At 37.4% G+C, this 23396-nt stretch overlaps 1 protein-coding gene and 2 long non-coding RNA genes across 6 annotated transcripts in view; 1 reads left to right on the top strand and 2 right to left on the bottom strand.

Annotated features, from left to right (window-relative positions):
• Positions 1–54: 54 nt before the first annotated feature.
• Positions 55–7322, bottom strand: LOC136236556 (uncharacterized). 3 transcript variants are annotated; one of them, XR_010692176.1, is made up of 7 exons: positions 7156–7322; positions 6880–7091; positions 3091–3189; positions 2679–2821; positions 2548–2595; positions 1197–1292; positions 55–202 (listed from the first exon to the last, which is right to left on the bottom strand). It is a non-coding gene; the product is annotated as an uncharacterized lncRNA (long non-coding RNA). The 3 variants fall into 3 exon arrangements; XR_010692171.1 differs by having other exon boundaries at positions 3025–3189; positions 6892–7091; XR_010692169.1 differs by having other exon boundaries at positions 6892–7091.
• On the top strand, positions 7030–22423 carry LOC136236589 (uncharacterized). 2 transcript variants are annotated; one of them, XR_010692185.1, is made up of 9 exons: positions 7030–7549; positions 7628–7745; positions 7798–7874; positions 8690–8973; positions 10682–10830; positions 11504–11579; positions 13141–13462; positions 14351–14447; positions 18870–22423. It is a non-coding gene; the product is annotated as an uncharacterized lncRNA (long non-coding RNA). The 2 variants fall into 2 exon arrangements; XR_010692186.1 differs by lacking the exon at positions 7628–7745 and having other exon boundaries at positions 7031–7549.
• Positions 15503–23396, bottom strand: part of LOC136236479 (uncharacterized) — a 53446-nt gene continuing 45552 nt past the window's right edge. The window contains exons 13-14 of the mRNA XM_066026637.1: positions 22038–22351; positions 15503–16485 (exon numbers count right to left, since the gene is read on the bottom strand). Coding sequence (XP_065882709.1) covers positions 15633–16485; positions 22038–22351 — 1167 coding nt within the window. The 3' untranslated portion in view covers positions 15503–15632. The remainder of the gene's footprint in view (positions 16486–22037; positions 22352–23396) is intronic.

The raw sequence follows: 23396 nt of genomic DNA, 5'->3' as shown, positions 1-23396 counted from the left end.
CCGTGCTGAGAAAAAGCGGTCTGGCCACGCGAGACTTATACGCTCCTGTTCAAATATTGATATTATTAGTATACTTACATTACACCAAAACAGTTATACAAATATACAAACTGAAATTATATAACATCAAATGATTTTTAGACAATGAATCAGTAAAATTAATAATGTGGTTGTGATGTCTGAGGCCACAGCAGAACTGAACCTGTGGATGGAGTTAATTAGAGCATGTATGTACAATTAGTAAAATCATATAGCACATGTCAAACAAACACACACACACCCACCCACCCACCCACGCACGCACGCACGCACGCACGCACGCACACACACAAAGCAAAGCCTTCAGCTGCAATGCTAGCTACAGTACGTACATGGTCACGCCTACTGAGTAAACCAGCACTGTGATGCCTGTAAACTACTCTATGGGTCAGCGCAGGCAAAGGCAGGACCAGTATTACCCCACATGGGGCTTGCCATATTTCACAGATGAAGGATGTGTCCCAGTTCCAAAAATATAATACAATAAATCTATACTCCTGAACCACTTATCCTATTTGGGCTCCTCCCCTTGTGAGCTCCTGGACCCTACAGACTACTGTTACAGCACATACTAAATTAGCAAGTTAACAGCAGATACCTGCCGATAACACCCCCCACCCCCACACACACGTGCACATAGTGACACAAAACATTGAGCTGACACATGTCTACCCAGTTTACGGGCCCATCTGCATAATACTCAGGTGCTATAAGTGGGTGTGGGCAAATCCTGGTAGGATTATAGTACCCATTTGGCTGTACCAGAAGTCCCACTTGTTATGTGAGACATGGACAATTGGCATTGCTTCTCCAGTCCCACATGTGCAGGTCACCATTAAAATGAGTTAAGTAGGTGGACTGTGCTCCCCCAGTTACCACCAGGCTCCCATTTTAACAATTGGATATAACGTGGATAAAGTTTCAAGGAAATTCAACAATACCCGAGTATCAGTATTAATCCTCAAACTTCATGTTGGTTGCAGCCATACAAAGAAATGGAGCCCTTTTCAACCAACAAAAGATGAAGACATTTTTCAAATATTTATAAGGTATGTACCTCAATGGCCACAAACAAAAGAAATTGTTAGTGACAACAGTCTGTACAAACACACATATATACATACACACAACAAACACACACACACACACACACACACCTTGACTGATCACTGATGCGCACATAATTTGTCTCCATTTAGTCAGGTGTGTCTCATCTCCATCACATTCTGGTCAAAAACAAACAGTACACACACCTACAAACAACATTGTAAACACAACATGATGTAACAATTACACAACAGTAAGACAATTACTATCCATTGTTGGATATGCTGTATACCAGGCTAACAGGTTATAAGCATTTTTGCTAACTGCTATACAGAAATTTTAACTTGGTAGAAATGGAAACAGGAAATGGTCAAACCATCATATAAATACGTATATTTTAGAGTAAAACACTTGCATAGTGGCCACCTCTTATAGACCACCTTCTTACAAAGGCCACCACTGCACAAAGGCCGTTAGATCTCAAAGATGTACTACATGTAACTACATTTCACTTAGTATGACACTTTCTGCTATGGGTAGCCATCGAAGTAGAGATTGTTGATGGAGTTAAAGGATTTCTGCTGTCTATTATTGTCAGGTTAGTAGACATGATAAAGTATTAAATGTTGATGACAACCTCTCAATTCTGTGGAGTTGGCTGACTATTTACTCTATTTGTTCTTGAGCCTTTACATTGTTTTTGAGGCCACCCTTCTGTTGTCACCTAAACACTTTGGTGTTGCTTCATTTCAACAATACAGTCGCCATTTTAAGTTGTAGTTCTCCACATCTTTATTCCATTTACTAAAGCCAAATTGAACTGCAGGATCACAACTATTTATACTGGTAAGCAGAACAAGCTAGATCAAACTAGACCTACATCCCTAGCAGGTCCATTCCAGAGTGGATTGATATGGTACACGTTTACACTAACATTGAAATCTCGAGATAGTTTGAATTAGATGGCTAGTGTAAACAGGTTATATGAGCCTTGAAATACACATTTGGGGCTTATCAAATATTACTATGTAAAGAGGTGGTCTTTGCAAAAAAGTCGTCTCTATAAAAGGTGGTCTAATCAATTAGATCACTACATACTGGTATGCCTTAGCTACCTTTAGAACCTATACTGTAATTATGCTGTGGTCTTTGTACAGAGGTGGTCTTGTTAAAAGATGTTTTTAACAGGTTGTCACTAAGTGAGGGCTTTATCTCTACATAATGATTTGACAACTTCTATTTAGCATTTTCATTTCCACTGTTTCCAATTTCCGTATACGCTTGTTTAAGAAGTACGTAACATGTTGTACTGAGAAAGTTTGTAGTGTCATAATTCATCTTGTGATCTCAAAGAAATGTGATATCAAATATTTGAAAGGACAGATTGTGTATCCATGTTAAATGTGCCCCAGGGCCCTCACATAACCAACCTTCTCTGTTTTACATAATAATCATACTCACCTCATCCTTCAGTTGAGTAAGGAAAATGGCAGCAGGTGTTCAATTGTGCTGGAGGGGAAGTAAACAAGTATATGAGGTCATAAACAATCTACAATACAATATGTGAGAAACACTACTTTTTCAAAACTAACCTTTCTTCCCAACAATAAGGCCATCATACCACAATCACAAAGGTGACAGCTAACTGACATATTGGCTGACATCAGAGACCATATACATGTGGCATGAGGTGGGTCAAGATTGCCTCTGTATGATAATCACCTCTCCCAGAACTCTGCAATATAACACATACAAATGTATTACCACATAATACAAGAGTGAGGGAATAGTGTTATTGTTAGTGAGGTATTTGGATTTCAGGAGTCTAAACATGTGCACACTAAAATAAATGGGCCTTTATTATTCACAACAAAGAATCACGAACAAACATCAAAGCATAAAGTCATGTGCTTTAATAATCACAGCTGTTTTGCTTACCCACAATACAGCATTATAGAAAAATTAAACTTCACTATCACAAAACAATCATAGAACTGATCTAACATAATAGAAGCTGCTTTTTGCCTCAGGGTCCTTCAGAAGTGTAGCAAATACTACAACCAAATCTGACTTGGTGACATCTGGACTGACTGAGTTTTGTAACTACAGGAAAGAAATTCACAGGACAAATAATACACATGATGGACAATATTTTAAACTACTCCCTACAGTGTATACGTACGTATCTACACAAGTAACACTTTAAGAGCAGACACATGAACACACACCAATAGTGTATACACTCATGATCATGTACACTAACACAAACACTCTATACACTGAAACATCTACATAACAGACACTTTAGGACTAACTGAAATTTAAGGAGATTGTCAGAGTGCAATTGTCCCAAAATATTCCCAACTTACTGTACTTGATTTTAGCTGTATACACAGCAGGACTGATTGTACTTTTGAAGAAAGAACAAACTTAGTACTCTACCATAGAGTGTATATTCCAACACAGTAGGAATAATATCCCTTAATTTATTTTCAACAATTTATGTGATTGGCATGTTAAAATTGTTCTGGTTTCAGTGAGGACCGTCAACAGTACAAGCATATACCTTATACCTGGAAATTTTCGCGCTACGTAATTTTCATGGTTTTCACGGTTAGTAAAGCTACACTGTACCGTGAAATTTTATCACGTGATAATTTGTGTGTCCTACTCACTCCACTGAAGTGTGGCTCCTAGTGTGTGATAGTGTTGTAGGGATATGTGGATTCCACATAAGCCTACAAACAGTATCACACATTCCTGATATATTATTAAAGTGAGAGTGGGTCACAAACGAAGCTAGCCTACTGCAAGACTAGACTATGCCTCACACAGAGATTGCCACTACCATGCTACAGCTACTTGGTTCAGTCATACGTAAATAATTATGTATGGTTTAGAAGCACTTCAGCAATCTTGAAGTAAAAAACAGTACAGACCATTCGTAGCTGTTGAAATGAGACCTAAAATGCAAAAATCCTGACTGAGGTGATAACCGTGAAATATACATACATACTGCAAACATTTCCAGTGTACAATACTGTTTCTTTACAATTCAATATACACTATATAGTAACCCAATACCCTGTAGTTGTGTAACCTTTGTTGTTTTCTATATACACACAGACACTATAACTCATATTCAAATTGCATCAAGAGGCAGAGAATCATTTTTGTGTTACCATACACACAATTAAAGTCTCAAGATAAACCTAATCAACCATAATTACCGAGGGGTCTGAAACTCCCTTGAAATCTCGTACAGCCTCTTTGAAGTCTTGTTGAAATCTGAAATCTCAGCTCATTTTGAAATCTGAAATCTTGAAAAATCGCTGTATATTCCCCATATACTACACCATAAAGGATCAGCAGCTTTATATGGCTTCTAGAAATAAAAATGTTCGTGTGAAAAATTTCCGTACTTCTCCGGATACTAATGATCATGTGATCAATACATGCAGATTTTATGATTTTGTTTTGCTGTGAAATCTGAAATTTTGCTCAAAAATCTTTGAAATCTTGAAAAAAGTTGAAGATTTGAAATCTTGTACAAAATTTTTTCCAGTTTTGGACCCCTCAATAATTACTGTATCATACAGTACAGTATGTATTGTATACTATATAATAGGGATCCCCCTACACAGGTGACACCCCCCCCCCCCCCCCCCCCCCAAACTTTTACCCTTCCCCTCCCCAGATTTTTGCCCCAAAAAATGTACCTTTACGGAAGAGTCTTTGTGTTACGTATACTATAGCATTAGAAACAATAAATCCTCACAGAAGAGCAAATACTGAATTTACAAAATAATCCTTACTGAAATTTTAGTCTGCTTGCCTTACTATAAAGCTAGAGGCTAAACAGTGTAGTGTATGACCAGTGACCACCACAATAACAAACTAACTAGTGACATGTGTCTTTAGGTGTTCCAATGAGTGTCTGTTCTCTGCCTCTTGCTTTTCCTTCATCACATAACAACACAATTATTTTGGTGGTAAACTAAATTTGACAAACTGGCGATTAATCACCAAACTGCCAAATTTAATATTATTTTCATTACCCTGTGTCCAAGCTTTTGATAGCAGTTGTTGAAGTAAGTTTCAACAAATCAAGTGTGGCTTCATGGATACACATCTTACTAGTAAATTAATGTGGTTCCATGATCAAATGGGTGTGGCTCTGTGAGACTAGAACTCATATTCAATTAGTGGGTGTGGCTACATGCAAGCTTGCAGACAATGACATGAATTTGTACACAGCCATTGATAAGTGGGTGAGGCTCTACATTACCTACACACAGAAACACATGATCCTGATAAGTAGGAGTGGCCCACAAAGGAAACTGGACTGTGAGGACCTAGTCTAACAACACCCACCCATTCACACATAAAGGAGGGGGTACAGACTAAACAAGACCCAGATATTCTTCTATAAAGTGGATCAGACTGGGATGACCTGACAAGATACATGCAGTGACCAAATCCATAAGATAACATTTCAGCACAAGAAGGATTGTACAACATGCATGCTTCACCCTTCTATCATCTTACACCACATACAACCTCGCATGCAATGATGTACCACCAATTTTTCAGTGACAGCATTTCACCAAAAATTAATTTTTTGTTGACTGCAATATCATAGCAAATTGCAAAATATTTGTTTCGCCAATATTTGTGACCAGATTCTACAAAACCAATCCAAATCACACATCAGGCAAAATCAAACTAACACCTCCAGTGGATAAATATACTAACATACTAGTAGTGTTGAAACTCAGTACCACTCAAACTACTCGTGTGAGGGACCTGGCTTGGCAAGAATAAGTAGTTTACTGGTGGACAGCCTGATATGTTGGCCAGCATTTTGAGGTCCAACCCTTGCCCACCCCACCACCCTCCACCTCTTTGTGAGCATTCGTGATACTACTTCGCTCGTTCAACTGCTCAGATTTTCAGTGACTTGTAATTACCAGTGACTTGGTCAGGGAAAACAGGTAATGTGTTGTGTGTACATTAATGTGACCTGCTGAGCAAAAACCGACTGTTTTCGTACATTCCTCAAATTCCGCATCTCTGTAATCTATAGTAACAAAAGAGTGGACAGCCAAAGTTTCAGCCATTTATGATGAATGGTCTTGGAGTTATAGCGCTTGACAGTTGGAACAGTGATAAGTACAGCAACAATATGGAAAATAAATTACAGGTGCTTAGATAAGCGATCACAACTCATGATTGAAACAAGCTATGAAGATGGGACTTGGTTCAATCTGTGCACCATGAACTGGCAAATCAATCAAGGTATAGTACTCCCTGTACTGACAAAGAAGGCCATTTCAACTAAGAAATGACAACCATTAACGTTGTTTTTACTGCATTGTAAATAAACATCCATAACTCACGTATTCTTTGCAAACACAAAACAAAGATTTTCTTACTCTCCATAAACAGGCGAATCCAGTGGTATAAAAGTTTTATTGATTTGAGCTTAATTTCAGTGTGTACGAATGCGGTTAAAGCGTGCATAAATTTTTCATGTAGCACACGTATTTATACCCAGTGTATTTCTATGGCAACACAGAATTTGTGAAATGCCAGTTTTCACTCAGCAGGTCACAAATACTAAGTGTTGTGTTAGTATACATAATATACTCAACACTACAGGATCCCATCTACTCTTAAATAATTATCAGTGGTAATGGACCCTGTTGAGGAGTTTGTTAGATCTACCCTGTGTATACAGTAGAGCAGATAGTTAAACACATGATAGTGTGTATTGTGTAGGTTTGTACGTACCATATACTGTACCTTTATTATACTTCTCATCCATTGAGCCATTGCACTGCATTGACTAGACAAATAACCTCATTTCCAGCCTTGTCCCCTTCACCAGGGGGCAGTCTTCATTAATATCTCCTCTACCCATCACGTGATCCATACGATTACCGTCTCCAGGTTTCCTCACCGGTCAACGCTGGTGCGTGGAGATAAACACATTCTACCCTTGCCTGCGATCACCGTTCACGAATAGATACTATACACACCAAAGTGACGAATGGCTGGTGTACTTACCTCAACGAAGTGAGGCTAAACATGGTCTGCGTTCCATCACCGCTAAGACTTCAGTAAGAGACGCACCAGGATTTCTGCACCATACATGGTCGAGGATTTATTCACGCACAGTGTCGCATTTCGTCTACAACTTTTAAAAAAGTAGAGGCGCTAACTTATATGAGGTGCGCTTAAATTATTAAGACAGCGCAGCTGCAGCCTGCTGCATGATCATGCCAGGATTCTACCAACATTTGAAATTGAGACGAGGCAACGGAGGAAGGAGAACAGAATCATTTCGAAGTTTTTGAAATTACTTCGACTATTTTGATTGGTCGAAGCTTTCTTGATACTTTTTCCTCGACTTTTTCGTACCTCGGACTTTTTTAAACGTTAGAGTGGAAAAGAACGCTCGGTAAGAATCAATTGTACGAATCCCTTGGTAATTCACATTTCTTGTTAATGTTCTCCAATATCTTGTCAATATGGGAAGCTGTGGGAAGAGCCCGAGTAGAGGAGGAGGTAATGGTATACTTGCCTAGACTGCAAGCTGTCTGGATCTAGTCTCCACCTGGTCTGGGATTTTTTTTCTGCATTTGGCATAGTTTCAGGTTCATGTTTCTGACTCTCTGTGTCACAGGCTAATTTGTTGCCTCCCTACAGATCCCTAGAGGGATAGTTGAACAATGTATGAGAGGGAGAGCGGCAAAAAAGACATCATTAAGCTCAAAGACATGAAGGTGACTATAATTATATGTACAGTGAATAATTGTACATGTGTACCAGTGACCTTTCAGTGGTACACCTCATATGTAGTGGAGCCCCAGACACCCCTAAATTGGGGAAAACATTATGTTTTCCAGTTTCCAAATTAACAGTATCAGTAGTTTGTACACCCCTCAACTAAGGACACTTCTTTATAAAGGACAAATAAATTCCCCAGTGGTGTCCATCTTAGAGGCTTCCATGTACACTGTAATTAACAGATGTTGATACAGTTAGCCTTGTGCCTCCAGCCTATGATGTTATTGTATGGCTTGTAGTAGTTTAATAGTTGGACTTGTAGTTAGCTAGTGTTCCCACCCAATTAATGGTTAGTTTGTCATTGCTTACATAATCTGTGTGGACACAAGAACATCATCACAAGAAACTACTTGTGTGTGACTAATAGCTCTGGTTATAGTCTCATGTGCCCAGACAGCTTCAAAATTTTCATTATAAATATAAATCATTTTATGACGATTTTGCATGCACAACTTCAGAATTATGAACTCTTACAATTACATATCTGAATACTAGATGGCCACCAGGTGGTTCAGATACTGATGTTCCATGTACTATACATGACTTGGGATGTTCCATTTGTGTTATGTTTATAATATGTATACATAATGTAAGCTACATGCAACAGTTGTCAAAAGCACACATGCTACTGTAAAGTTGGCTGTAAATGGGTTGAGAACACCTCATGTATATGTTGCTACTGTACTTACAGTATGTCAAGTGTAGTGTGCAATTATTTATGTGTTTACTTTGCCTTGTCTCACACATTCAGGCTGATACATTATCATTTTAAAGGGTTTTCACTGAGAGAAGAATCCAAGACACTTACTCCAGAAAGTCTGTTTCAATGAGGGATAAAGCTGAGTCCAGCAGTGCATCATCAAGCATGCATGGCATCTCGAGAAGCAGAAAAAGCTCAAATTACTGCACCAGTGTTACATTCCTCATCAAAGGATTGAAAAAGGCACAACACAGGTAGTAGTGTCTCATCTTCTAAGGAAGAAAATACTGCTAAGAGAAGTGAGGACTCTGAATTTCCTAAGAAAAAGCTAAAATGTGGGTGTGTGTGTAGTATATGAATGTTTGTGCGTGTGTGTCAGCAAAAGAGCAAACATATTTGACGTAAGACAAAGTACGTAGTAGGGGCTGAAATGATGGATTTTTAGTATTCAAGTACTCTCTAGAGTTAACAATCGAGTACTCACGAATACTTGCTACTTGTAGTCATGCCCATTTGACATGTTTTGTACCAACCTTAAACAGTTAACAGCTTCTTAGGTAACAACGATATACACACTGTATTTAAAGTAGGGTTGAGTGACAGTGGCGGAGGAGGGGACTTTATTTCAGGGGGCTGCATGGCTGGGAAGCCATAGAGGTACGTCTTACTTAGTGAGCAAAGTACACTAGCATGTGAAGCATGCAAACCTAGGGGGGGGGGGGGGGGGGTCTGGGGGCATACCCCCACAGGAAAATTTTGAAAATTAAACCCTCTGAGATTGAATTTCAGAGTGATTTTAACAGTTATCACAGTATAGTATCATCAGTATAATATAGTATCATTTCGTACAAAAACTGGACTAGCGTGTACAACATATTATAATATGACTAACCACGTCGATAACTCATCAGTTTTCAGATTCTCGAGTGACTTTTCAGCGTCCAAAGGTAATTATTTTTCCCTAGCGCGGATAACAGGGATTGTTTCAAGAGTGTCTACGTCATAACTACAGAGTATATTGGGTCCGCGAAAACCGTTTCCAATCCAGGTGTTATTATAATATCTATGCACACACACACTTTTACGAAAACAATTTCAGTAAACCAGGCGCACGCCCACAGCCGGCCTTCGGCCGGCTGTGGGCGTGCGCCTGGTTTAACAAATGATTACAGCCTATTGATAGTACATAAATAACTTGCTACACTACTTTAATAGCTACTGTGACTGCTCTATTAGAGTATTTCGATCGAAGCGCATTCCGTGGAAACCTTGAAACCCCCCTAAATCCGCCACTGCTTACTATCGCGATATTGTAAGATTACTAGTAAGATTGCTACCAAGTTTATTTAACTGTTTTGTAACTCTTCAGGCTTGTTTATTCGCGAAATATTTAGTTGTAAGGCTGTAACAAGCTGTGTATATTTATCGGTCGCCCACGCAATTAGTCGATCGCTTCGCAAAGGGTCTAGAATTCCACTTAAAATGCTACTTGAGAAGCTGGCTTAGCTGTTTTATAACTACTTGGCTTGCTTTATCATGGAAAAGTTTGGCTGCAAGGCTGTAACAAAAATTGTAGAAATATCGGCCGCCCACGCAATTAATTACCTAATTGATGTACTTACAAGAAAACCAATCTATGGTGGTGTTAATTATGCTTAACATGCATTGAATACTTGGAACTTGACTGAAGATCATTCATAGTGTAATTATCGTGATATTATCGTACCGTGAATAATACTTCAATATCTATCGTGATAGTGATTTTCTACTATCGGTCAGCTCTAATTTAAAGTACTGATGTTAGTGTCCCTGACAAAAAGAATTATACCAATCAAATTCTACAGCCTTCATTGTGTCACCCCGATGCCAAATACATCATGTGAGCTGGGTCATGTGATCTTTATGAATACTCAAGTATGAATTGTACTATCCGAGTACCACAATCCTTAACAGGTACTCACCTAGTATTAGTATTTGTTTCGGCCCTAGTGTGTAGTTGGGCAAGGGTCAGGTTTAGACTATCACTATTTCTTTCACTTCCAGAGTCATCTCCTAAAGATGATGATATCAGTACAATACTGTCTGGAGCGACATGGCTTCAAGAACCCATACAGGAGTGAAGTGAGGGACAAGGCTACTGAACTGGGAGCACACTACAAACCTTACTGGGGACCATCATGTACACATCTCATGTGAGTACTGTAGTACAACTTATTATTGTACCTTGCTGCTTGTAAATGAGAAACATATCATTAAATACTAGAAACAAGCTCTCTATACCTCCCCCTATTTGGCGGGACCTTGGCATGGCTGTTGCTACCCATTTAAATTCCCATGTGTCGCCAATGTTACAGGCTATGTGTTTCAAAGTACTGGACTACAACTCATTTTTCTGTTGTTGTACCTTGGTAGCTGCTTGCAAGCAAGAAATGTAGTGTTGATTAGTCCAAACAAGCCCATTTCTCCTTCTAATTAAGTATGGTTGTTTCTAGCCATTTAAATGACTGTGCATTGCCAATATTACAGGCACATAATTATCATATTTCTTATCACCTCAGAGCATGGTCTCTATTGGTTGGCACTACAGGATTTAGAGGCCACGTTTTTGCCAATCAAATTTCAGTATCAAACTTGTTGTCTAAATACAGGATGTACCACTTGCTTTAGTCCCTTAAAAATTATGTTTGTATTCTAATTTCATTTACTTTACATCATAATCATATACAATTGTACATGTGGTGACCTGCATCAACTTTACAGGATATGTGTACTGTATGGTGACCTGATGTGTAGCTACATATGCAAATGATATGTGTAACATGTATACAAACAATGACCACATTTACTAGTGATGTTGTTTGTTAGTGACGTAGTGGACTACATGAGTGATGGAGTGACTCACATTGTAACTGAGTCAAAATGGGATGACAACTTTGATGAGGTTTGTTTTCTACAATGTTTTGTTGATTGTTATTGTACTGTCACACACACATGGTCAGGCATACACTGTACTTGTAAATTTTACAATGATGGAGATGTACTGTACATGTACATAAAATTGGTTTCCTTGTAGAGATGTACTAATTTAACTTTTCTGTGCTTTACCGATACTGTTACAATCTAGGAAATGTACTGATCTACTGATATTGTACCGATGTGACATCTTTAATTTTTTGTAATAAGTAACCAAGCTCCAAAACTAGCAAACAATGGCTGTTCTAGACCCAAATTTGGCAGTAAATCTTTTTTTGCCAAATTTGGCAATAATTTGGATTCCTTGTATTGCCAACTTGGGCATTATGTGGGATGTGATTTTTTTATAAATTAGAGCAGTGTATTTGCCTTGGCAAGCTAAGGAGAGTACACAGCTTTGTCATGGAACCCAGGAAGTGCTTCAAGCATCTTAGTTATTCCAAAGTTGGAAGGTGTCTGGTTTTACTTATATAGCAGTGTGTAACCATTGATTGTGGGTTTGAATTTCCATTTTTGGCAATAAAATGAGATGTTTTTTGTTTTATGTCATCGAGTTTGGCATGCCTGCGTACTTCATGGCAATAATGGCAACTTTGTTATGTGGCCATTTTGGTTGACCTACTTTTATCAGTAATGGCAACTAAATTAATTATGTTGACTGCCAAAATTGACTATTATAAAAAGAATAATTTTTCACTCGCTACCAAATTTGGAAACCACTTTGGAGAATCCTATATATGCTCCTGTTTTTATTCTTTGATCCCTAATCCAAATTTTTTAAAAATTCTAGTTTTTCCTTCTACTTGTTTGTTTACTTATCCAATAACATTGTAATGTCTAATGAACCCACACATACCACATCAACAGAAAGAATGGTATCAGACATCCCATAATATTCTGAATGTGTGCCCCAATAATTAACTACTGTAGAGTGTAGTGAATCTACTGGCAGTGACCATTATGGTTTTATCTTCAACTATGTTCCTACCATTACATAACCAGGAAGCCATACCATGCTACCACAAATTGACATTTTGTGTGGTCAGTGAAAAGAACTGGGAGACAAAAGGAAGTGTGTAATATTTATATTATATGTACTGCCGTTCCCAGGACAAAGCAACATTTAACAGTGAAAAAATAAAGCCTGTAGTCATATGTATTGTTGAGTTATACATCTGAAAGACTCAGTTAGTTAGTCAGTTATTAGAAAATTCACTTACATATAAATAGGATTTTTTTAAATTCCACAGAAACTTGTCAGGTCATTCTGATTTTCTTGTTCTTCAAAATCATCCTTCAAAATAGTTTGGCAGTATTGATTACACATAACCAAGCCTGTACACCATGATCCCTACTATACAGTACTACCATACTGTATGATTAAAGTATACGAAGATTATGACCATTTGTTTAAGATACAGCATTTGGTATAACTGACAAAAGTTTAGTTATTTAGTGTTGAAGTCATTTGACTGTTAGGTCATTTCAATTGTGAATGTTGATATTATTTCCTCTCATTTCACTTCCAGAGTCATCTCCTAAAGATGATGATATCAGTACAATACTGTCTGGAGTGACATTTACTCTCAGTGGCTTCAAGGACCCATATAGGAGTGAACTGAGGGACAAGGCTACTGAACTGGGAACACACTACAAACCTGACTGGGTACACAAGCTATCAGCTAGATAGAAATGATGTAGTTCTGATAAAGAAGACTTACCCTCTTACCATAAGGGATGACACACTTGAGGATGATTGCCAGAAAGAAAAGCTTCCATATCAAAGCTACCAGTGGGTGATGATTCTGCTGAAGAAATATAGAAGCACCTAGCCAGTGAGCTAACAACAAGGTGAATGTATACAACACATACTGACATACTACAAGTATATAAAATGATCTATGTTGGTTTTTGAGGGTTATTTTTGATGAAGTAATACTATACAAATGATTGAACTCTAAGGTTAAAGAATCACAATCCTTAACATGCAGTATTGTTACACCATGGAGGTAGATATTTACATGTAACTACTCCTATAAGACAGTGATCAGTGTTGTAAGTGGGCCGGGTCATCCGGATTATCCGGGTCATTTGGGTCACATTTTGTCCGGGTCAAGTGGGTCTTATCCACTTCATTGAATATCTGGGTCTGACACGGATGAGATCATGTGTGTCTATAAGTTAACAAGCTCGATTGTATTGGTGGAAATGCAGTTGTAAACACTCAAGAAATTTACATGGAGCCACACCCACCGTGTAAAGCCACACCCACTTATTGGAATTGTATCAGCTGTTCTCTGTGAACATGCATGGCATCACCAGAATGTCCAGATCCATGTTGCTACTTGAAATGTAGGTTACTAACTTCTGGAAATTCTTAATTGCTGTAGCTGCATTTAGACTTACGTGGAGCCACACCCACTTGATAATACGTAGGTACTCACTTCTTGCAGACAATCCTTTCTATAGTGTAAACAATACAGGGCTAACTAATGGAACTTGTGGATTTTAATATAGCTCTTGAGGCACGCCTCTATTTTAATTAAACCGGATCACATGCAGGTCAGATCTGGGTCCCATCCGGGTAACTATTTGGGTCAGTGGGTCAAACTGGTCAACAGTACTGACCCACTTACAATGCTGACACTGACAGTGATGATTCATAACTGTAGTGCATGCGTAATAATTGTAAAAAAACGTTTTTACTTCTGTATCCTACGTGCTTGGTTTGTGTTACAGTGAGGTGACATGTTGATCATTAATGGAGGGATGATGAAGGGAGTTACTCTACCCTATAATCACCATTGACTCTGATGGAGAACACTGAAGATGAAAGGTGAAGAAAGTTGAGTGTTGTGTGTACATGTGTTGGGGAATGTTGAAGGTGATCTGTGTTGAATACAGGTGATTGTACTAGCCACTCCATTAGCTGTGTTCTGTGATTGTGTAAATTAAATATGCTACATGTAAAGTGTGTATGTGCATAACAGGTTTATGCTATTGATTTCGTCCCATTTGCAATAGACTTTGTCACCTTTGCAGTAGAATTTGTCCCGTTCGCAATTGAATTTGCTGGTTGTGCAATTGATTTTGTTGCCTTTACAGTAGAATTCCTCCATAACAAGATTGGCAGCTGCAGTAAACACGAAAACAAGATGTAGCAGCTGCTCCATGATCTTGTTGAAGTACAACTGTTGTAAACAACTCTTTATAAGGTGATAATAATTCTTCTGCTATGGCTTCTTCAGCAACATTTGCAACTGTGCTTCGCAATTGGTGATGGGTGTGGTCACTCGCAAACAAGCTAATTAACTTGACAGACAGCTAATGACTTTGTGTATAACCAGCTCTAGTGTCTCAAGTGACATTCTCCATGGTGAAAAAGATTCACCTTGTGATGAGCAGCTGGTTTCTTGCAGTCAATATAGTTATGACAAATTCTTGTGTAAACATGACAAATTCTATTGCAAAAGTACTAAATCAATTTCAAAGCTGATGAATTCAATTGTAAACAAGATGAATTCAAATGCAAAGGTGACAAATTCAATTGCAAAAACCTGTAACAGCTGTGTAATAGGTACTAGTATATGTGTATAATTCATTGGAGTCCCATCGGTCTCTATAATAATATTGTTGAACTTCTTTTGGTAAAGAAGTAGCTACTTTGTGACTAGTTGGTGTATACTTCACGGTAGCTTTTGTTTGTAGTTTTCTCAGTATAAGTGTTGTACATGTTGATTATATAATCCATATTTTTACTGTTCTTTCTTTCTGTAACTCCTATTTGACTAAAACATTATCAACCCACTTTTTTACTGCTCTATGTAGACGTGGCTGTATTTGTAGGTCACATAATAAACTTCCCAGTTGGTCTGAGGTGGTTAGTTCATACCATATCATCTCCCCTCACACACTAATATGTACCAATCAACCTCTCTAGTTAGAATATTATCATATCATGTAAACAAGTAGTAACCATGGTAATAATAGATTACATCATATAAACACATAATAAAACAATTTAACTATTACTGATAATTTGTAGTCTCTGGTTGTTTTCCTCCACAACATAAATAGTTCCAGTAGAACTGATGGATATACCACGAATATCATAAAATTCTCCTTGTTGAGATCCTCTCTTTCCAAACTCATTGATCAACTGATGGGTGGGGCACAATATGGTGATCTTATCATCACAATCTGTTATGATGTGACCATCAGGGCTAACAGTAATAGCCCATGGTCTGTTACATCTTATCCTACTAATAAAACTGCCAGTATGACTGAAGAGACTAATATGATTACCATCAAAGTCACTAACTAACACTTTATTGTCAGTATCAATTGCTATTCTAAGAGGAAACTGAAATTGTCCAGGGTTGGACCCATAACTGCCAAATGTAAATGCAAATTTATCATCTTGTTGGAATACCTGGACTCTTGTATTACCAGTATCTACAACATACAACATTTTATTACTACTGAAGACTAGTCCTCTAGGATGATAAAACTGGCCATTGTTGTTCCCTCTATTGTTACCAAATACTGACAAGAGTTTTCCTTGTAGGGAATACTTCTTCACTTGATCACTACTACCCCAGTCACTAACAGCTATGATGCCATCCTTACTGACTGCTACACTATTAGGATAGTTCAATCTGTTGTCATCACTTCCTTGTCCAATCACTGATAACAATGCCATGTTACAGTCAAACACTATCACACACTTGTTAGTCTCATCAACAACAACTACTTCACCATGTACTCCTATAGCAACATCACATAGACTACCAAACTTGTTCCCTCCATAATCAGTCACCACACTACAATCTTGTTGTCTCATCTTGCTGTAGTCTCTCAGTGCAACTGATATCCTACAGTAACATGACAGGGTCATGTGATCTACTGTACACTATACTAAAAGTACTAGTAATGTCACTTCCTGTATGCACAGGAATTGTTATGACATCACTTCCTGTATGATGGATCACCTCATATAAACACAAGAGGTGTAACATACTGTATAATGGGAGAGTACTGGTGTGATGAAGAATTTCACTAAAAATATTAATACCTACATATTTACCATGTATCAGGATTTTTCATAGTATGTATGGTTGTGTACTTTGTCAGGATTTTTGGATTTAAATTTAAAATCACGGATCACTGTTCCTCAATTCGAAATTTTTCATTCTTGACCACATAGCTAGCAAATTATGTGGATTGATTTTTACTACAAGCGTCATACCGATTGTTAAAACATGTCTACACCAAGTAGCACAATAGTAACAATCCCTGTGAGAAGCATAGTGTAGTCTTGTAGTAGGCCATCTTTGTTATGAGCCACATCCACTTTAATATTGGGAATATGTGATACTGTTTGTAAGCGTACATGGAGTACACGTATGCCTACAAACAGTACATATCACACACAGTAATGTATCAATAAGGTGAGTTGATAGGTGGATGTGTCGAAACATATAGATTTTCATGTTATAAAATTTCACGGTAGCTTTACTAACTGAAAAAAACTTATGTACCTAAAAAAATTTCCTGGTATATGGTATATTGTACATCATTCACCAAACTATTGGAAGCAGTTATACATCACCATGGTTACTACTTGAAATTGTTAAAGTTTCCATACAGTTGTCATTATCAATATTATTGGGATACTTCTTTATTGGCTGGTTTGTGGAAAAAATCTCGACATGTGTTATAGGTTTTCCTTCTGTATACGCCCACCAACCTGGTAAAACTGAATGAAATTAAAATTTTGGCTGGAGTCAAGGTTTTTGTGGTTAACAGCAAAACTTTTATCCTTGACTTCCACGTAGTGTAATAATACATTTTGTGATTGTTTGCAAAACTACAAATATTTTGTATTTGATAGTTATACCATGGCCATGAGGGATTTGCCTGATATATATACCCAAGCAGGTCAAGGACATATATATCAGGTAGATGCCAAGTGGCCATGGTAGTATATACCACTCAGGTATGCTCACCTAATACATGAAGGAAGATTCACCACATTACTTTTATACAGAGGTTTGTAAACATCAATTGTGGGTTTAACTTGTGTGCAGCAAAAAATGATTTTGGGTTTTGCTGGTTGTAGTGATACCATTTCTAACCAAATAACCACTTTGTACATGTCCAAAGTACTCTAAGGTGTTAAAATAAGTAGAAATGTACCGATAAGGATTTTTCAGTTGTACCGATATCCGATTAATCTGTAACTAAAAGAGCCGATACTGATTATACCAATTCAATTATTGTATATATAATCTGAATAGTGTAAAATAGAACTACAAGTGTATAGCTACTATATGATGCATATTCTAATGATATTTAGAGAAAACAGAAGTGATGTAACTATAAGACACTACTATACCTGGTAACCTTTGGTTGGTGTGACTTCTATTACACAACCCAGACAATTAGGCACCACAAATATTTTAATACATGCTCCTTGTCCGGTTACTCCATGTTTTGATTAGTTATCAAGATGGCTACTATACACAGATTATCAGTTTAGCTTTCCTGTGGTGTAGTTCTTTATTGTTAAAGTGTAACAGCTACCAGATCTGGGCCGGTAAGAATATTATAGCACAAATAGCAGTACTTATACATGTGCAGTCATATGGCTTCTTGTAACTTATTTCTATAATGGAACAGTGTAGAGAGGCTTTCTATTTGTTGAGCAAGAATACTTTCCATTGCTGCAAATAATGGTACTCATATTTGCCATGCAAAATTATTGGCAGCGATATCGGTTTTCAGATTGTTTGTGCCGATATGGTAGAAATTGCCATATCAGCAACTGATCCAATTACCGATCCAATTATTGGTACATCTCTAAAAATAAGTACTTAGGAGTATAGGTTGAAGATGTGTGAGTCATCTTGTCATATGGTTGAAATGTGCTTTGTAAAAAATGATCCTCACATTGTGAAAATGATTATTAATTTTGTGATGCTTAGTAACTGAACTATGCAATACTGAGTCGTTCAATTATTTTTCCTTCAAGACAATGCTTAGCCTAACTAAAGCAACATGCAAAACTCAAACCCACAATGCAAAATTTTAAGTAGCTCAATATAAAGAATCAAAGGGAACTAATGCTTTTATAACTGCCTCAGCATCAAAGGCAGTTGTGGTCAGGGCCATATCATGCTAACCACAAAGTGATATCATGATAATTATTGCCCTGCAGTCAGGGCAATATAGCCTTGTGGTTTCATTTTATTTGCAGTGTAAAGTGGTAGAAAACAGTTGATAACTTCTTCACAGTACTCTGTCTTATGGAGTTGACCATTGGATTCTCCATTCAATGACAAATCATACCATATACAGCTCATGTGAGTTAAACATTTTTATAGGTGGCTATTGATGTGATGCGTGTGAAGCAACAGGAAATAAAGTCGTCATTCTTCATGGCATCATAATAAGTTATACTTGTCTAAGTAACCCATTGAATAAACCTTACCATTGATATAAGGGTTTCCGTTAATATCAAGTTGACAAGCTGGTTATTTAGAAGCCATTCTATACACATATGCTACTTGTATTAATGTGTTTACATTGCTTTGAAAACAGCTGATATATTGGCCTATGCGGCTTTAAGGATTAATACTTTGAAGCTAAATAGGGATGTGATGATTTTGCTGGCAAAATTATTGGAAAATACATAGCTAAAAAGTCAAAGAGCAAAATGCTAGAAAAATGAGTACCAAGAAATGGCAACTTGGTATATTTTGTATGAAAAGATCAAGATACTCTAATAGAACAGTCATGCAGAGTATTAGGACAACATACCGTATAGCGGGAAATTTTCGAAAGGTTAAATATTCGAAAAATTCGAAAATAACAATGTGTTTTCAAAAATAGTACATCCATCCCGGCTTTGAAATGACAATCAAAGAAAGTATGGTTAGGTATATATATGAATGATTTTTGCGAGTGCACGCATGTATCTATAGTTTCTACTAATATCAGTTAGCTATAGGCCTAATGTATTAGTCTATAGCTAGGCACTGGGGCACAAACAACTAGCTAGCCATATAGCTATAGCTAAATACCATGCATGCGCGTGCATATGAGTGAGCACGAATGACACTACGAGTTTTGAAGCCTATAAAAGCTCGAGAGACCAGAAATTACTAGGAAAGACTATAATTATCAGCAAACATCTATATGGGCTGAAAAACGCCATGTACTTAGCTATGGCTCGATCCGCAAGCCTCTGAGGCGAAGTCCGCCAAGCAACATGGTTCAACCTATAAATTACGGAAGATTCTAGGGTAGCTAGACGAGATTCTATCAAAGCTAGATTGGGCGTTTATCTAGCTATACTGAACAATCAAAGCAGCTATGTATGTGATGAACGCAACCATGCACTGTTAGTTTCCTCTGTGAATTAATTATCTACTGTGCGGCGCGGTAAAGAGGCATTGTTTCGAAAATATTTTTTCGAATTTCCAATCAAGCACTCTTTTTCGAAAATTTAACCTTTCGAAAATTTCCCGCTATACGGTATGTATGAACACTGGAATGGTTACTAGAGATCAATATACTCTAATAGAGCAGTCACACATGCTTGTAAGCTTGAGATATTGCAATTAATTGTATTAATGGTCAGAAGTTTTGAGAGCAAAATAGGCAAGAATTGCTGTGAAGAAAAATAGGTGGAAAATACAGTAAACTCTTGTTTATCTGTACCCTTGTTATCCAAAATAGGAAATGACTGTTCTATTAGAGTATTTTGAGTACAATTGTATGTTCTATTAGAGTGTTTCAACTGAGCTCTGTATATAAATGTATGGGCTTCAAGTATCTTAACACTTTTACCATTGCCTGAGACACAATGGGGTTTGGAAAATCAAGGTTCTACTGTAGGCTCATCCCTACAGTTTTCTGAAAGCATGTAATAAGCTATTTTTTTGTATTTTGTGAGCGCTTGTATTCATTAAAAGTTTTGGCCTGTGTTTTTGCCAAAGGGTAAAACCCTAGGTACTGCTTTATTCCTTATTACATCACAGATAGAATGGTACAAATTGCATAGCCTTAGCACTCACTGTATGGAAGTTACAGCACTTTGTTCACAGACATGCATTACTGCTGAAATATCGGCCTAATGACCGAGCCTGCGAAAATAGGGCATGTGGGCACATGATTTTTGCCTACTTTTTCAAAACTTTCATCACTCATAACTTTTTGTAACATTATGCTATGGCAATGCAATTTTGAGCATTTAATAAGAATTTAATTGGCTTTATGATGCAAGTAACAAAATCCAAATATTCTGTTTCAGCACTGAGATATGATCTGTAGAGTTACGCGGTGTAGTTTGTGCCCACATGCCCTGTTTTCGCAGGCCCAGTCACCTATGTGTTTTCAGTGCACGCTTATTAATAATTGTGTGCGGCTTTAAGGCTATACAAGTACAATGGACTGGGAAAATAGTTTTTGTACCTACTGTTATTCAGTACTACAAAAGATCAAAATGCTCTAATAGAACAATCACAATACCACTAACAGTTATCATACTGACCTTATCTACTACCATAGACTCCGGTTATTAAGCGTATGCACTTATAATTTTCAGAGGAATTATTTGAGAAATACACTACGCTTGTTAAGCGCATGCGTTTAATAAGTGATTGTAACTAGTTTGTGCTAGGAGAGTATTACTCATTCCCACCACGTTTTTCTAGCGATTTAGTTACCAGTATTCAGTCAAATAGCTTACTTCAGTTGAGGAAACAACAGTCCTGAAAAGTCAGGTACAGTTATCATTAATACAGTCGGTGTTATCTGCTAGACACGTGCCTGACGAAGTATCGAGTGTACTGTGACGCTTCTGGTTTGTTCTATTGGTATTTTACTACCATTCTACATAGTACTGCTTGCAGGAGTGATTTCAACTGTATGTGCTTAACAGTAAGCAAGTATTCCATATGCGCTTAACAAGCAATATGTACTTAATAACCATATGCCCCTAATAACCAGAGTTTATGGTATTCTTTCAGGCTACTCCTCACATAATAGCTATCAGCTGTTGTCAAAGAAATATACCTGTGGTCTGATAACTTTATTAAAGTATTGTATACTGGATAGCATTTTCTGTAAGTCCAATGTTAGTCTCTAAATGTGACTGTCTCTACAAAAACCTATCTAGTTAACACAAGTTTGCTAAGACAGTCACAAATAGTTAATGCTTTGCATTGGAAATAGTGTAAGTAGCACATGCACACACATTCCTATTATGTAGACAGACAGACAGACAGACAGACAAACATTTAAACATACACAGGCTCAATGACCAGTACATTAATAAAAGTACAAGTACTTTCAAAGTTTTTACTGTATTATAATCATCTCTCTCACAAAACACTCTAATAGAACACACACTATTCCTTACTTGTAAGGGCTGCCTGGGATGTGTTGTCCATCAACTACAACTGATATCACATGATGTACAAGTGTTGTGGGAGTGAAGGATACTGTGTAGTTTCCACCACCAATGTCCATGACAGGTTTAACTGCTACTGACTCAAAGTTTTTGTTCATCACTAACACTTGTATGGTACCAGCCCTCCCAACAGCATTATCATCATTGATATCTTTAAGTGTTAGTACTAGTGAGTTTTCTTTGTTAATGATCACCACTGCTGGAAATGATACTTTACATTTACTGGAGTTCAAAGAAAATGATCCTCCAAACTTGGCCAGTTCCTTTACACACACAAATAGTAAGGTTAAATGAACACTGTCATGTTGTACATTATTATTATAATTATTATCATTCCATACTACATGTTAACAATTATCAGGGAAACTTGTATAGTGGACAAATTTGTAGTGTACAACATCCTGTGCTCACGATACAGTGAACGTTGGATTTGAGTTTAATGATTTTTAACATGGTTGTGGGTGATTCACCTGAAAGCACAAAGGACTTCAGGACCGAGTGCACAATTTGCATATTTTCAGACAAATCACCTTGTAGTATATTCCAGTTTGGTGACTCATCTGAAAGTGTTGGAAACTGCAGACATGCTTCGCCAGTGTATTTATATGAGACATGTGAAATAATGGATAATGTAAGAACAACAAGGTGTTGCTGAGGTCAAACATAAAATGACATGAGCACACAAAACTCTTCTATTGTTGGTATACAAATAAACACAAAGAGACTGATAATAACTAGCAGAAGCAAAAAATTTAATTAGGAATTTTAAGTTGGATTAGGCAAAGAAAAGTAGTGAAGCAACATAGGCAACCTTCCTTGTTTCATGACTTTTTAGCTAGTCCCTTGTTTTTATTTCACTCTTTTCTTGGATTCCTAATTCAACTTGAAATTCCTAACCTTTTCTCTACTTTTTGGTTTTCTTTTTAAATAACATAATTATGACAAATGAACTGCATTAAAAGAATAGCTGTCACCAGGAATGCCATAAAAGTATTTCTGCATCAATACACACACCATAACATAAACAGAGGTGGCCATTAACTCTCTTTTTGAAGGGTATCCATTCGGCAATGAGTAGTGAGGAATGAGTACAATAGCAACAAAGCCACAGGAAGCCACATCACGCTATTGCGAATTGACAATTCTGTTGTCAGTAAAAAATCTTGAATGCAAAGGAGTCCATGATGTGTGTATTGTATGTATGTATTGCGGTTGGTGAAAAGGCTCTGAGATTTTGCAAGAAAGTGATGTTGAACAGTGAAGTGATCAAGTCTGTAGCCTTATCCATTGTCAAGTTATGCTGGACTG

The sequence above is a fragment of the Dysidea avara genome, chromosome 1, assembly GCF_963678975.1.
Source record: "Dysidea avara chromosome 1, odDysAvar1.4, whole genome shotgun sequence".
Lineage (NCBI taxonomy): Eukaryota > Metazoa > Porifera > Demospongiae > Dictyoceratida > Dysideidae > Dysidea > Dysidea avara.
Note: the sequence above shows the minus strand (reverse complement) of the source record. Positions and strands in the feature narration are given on the sequence as shown.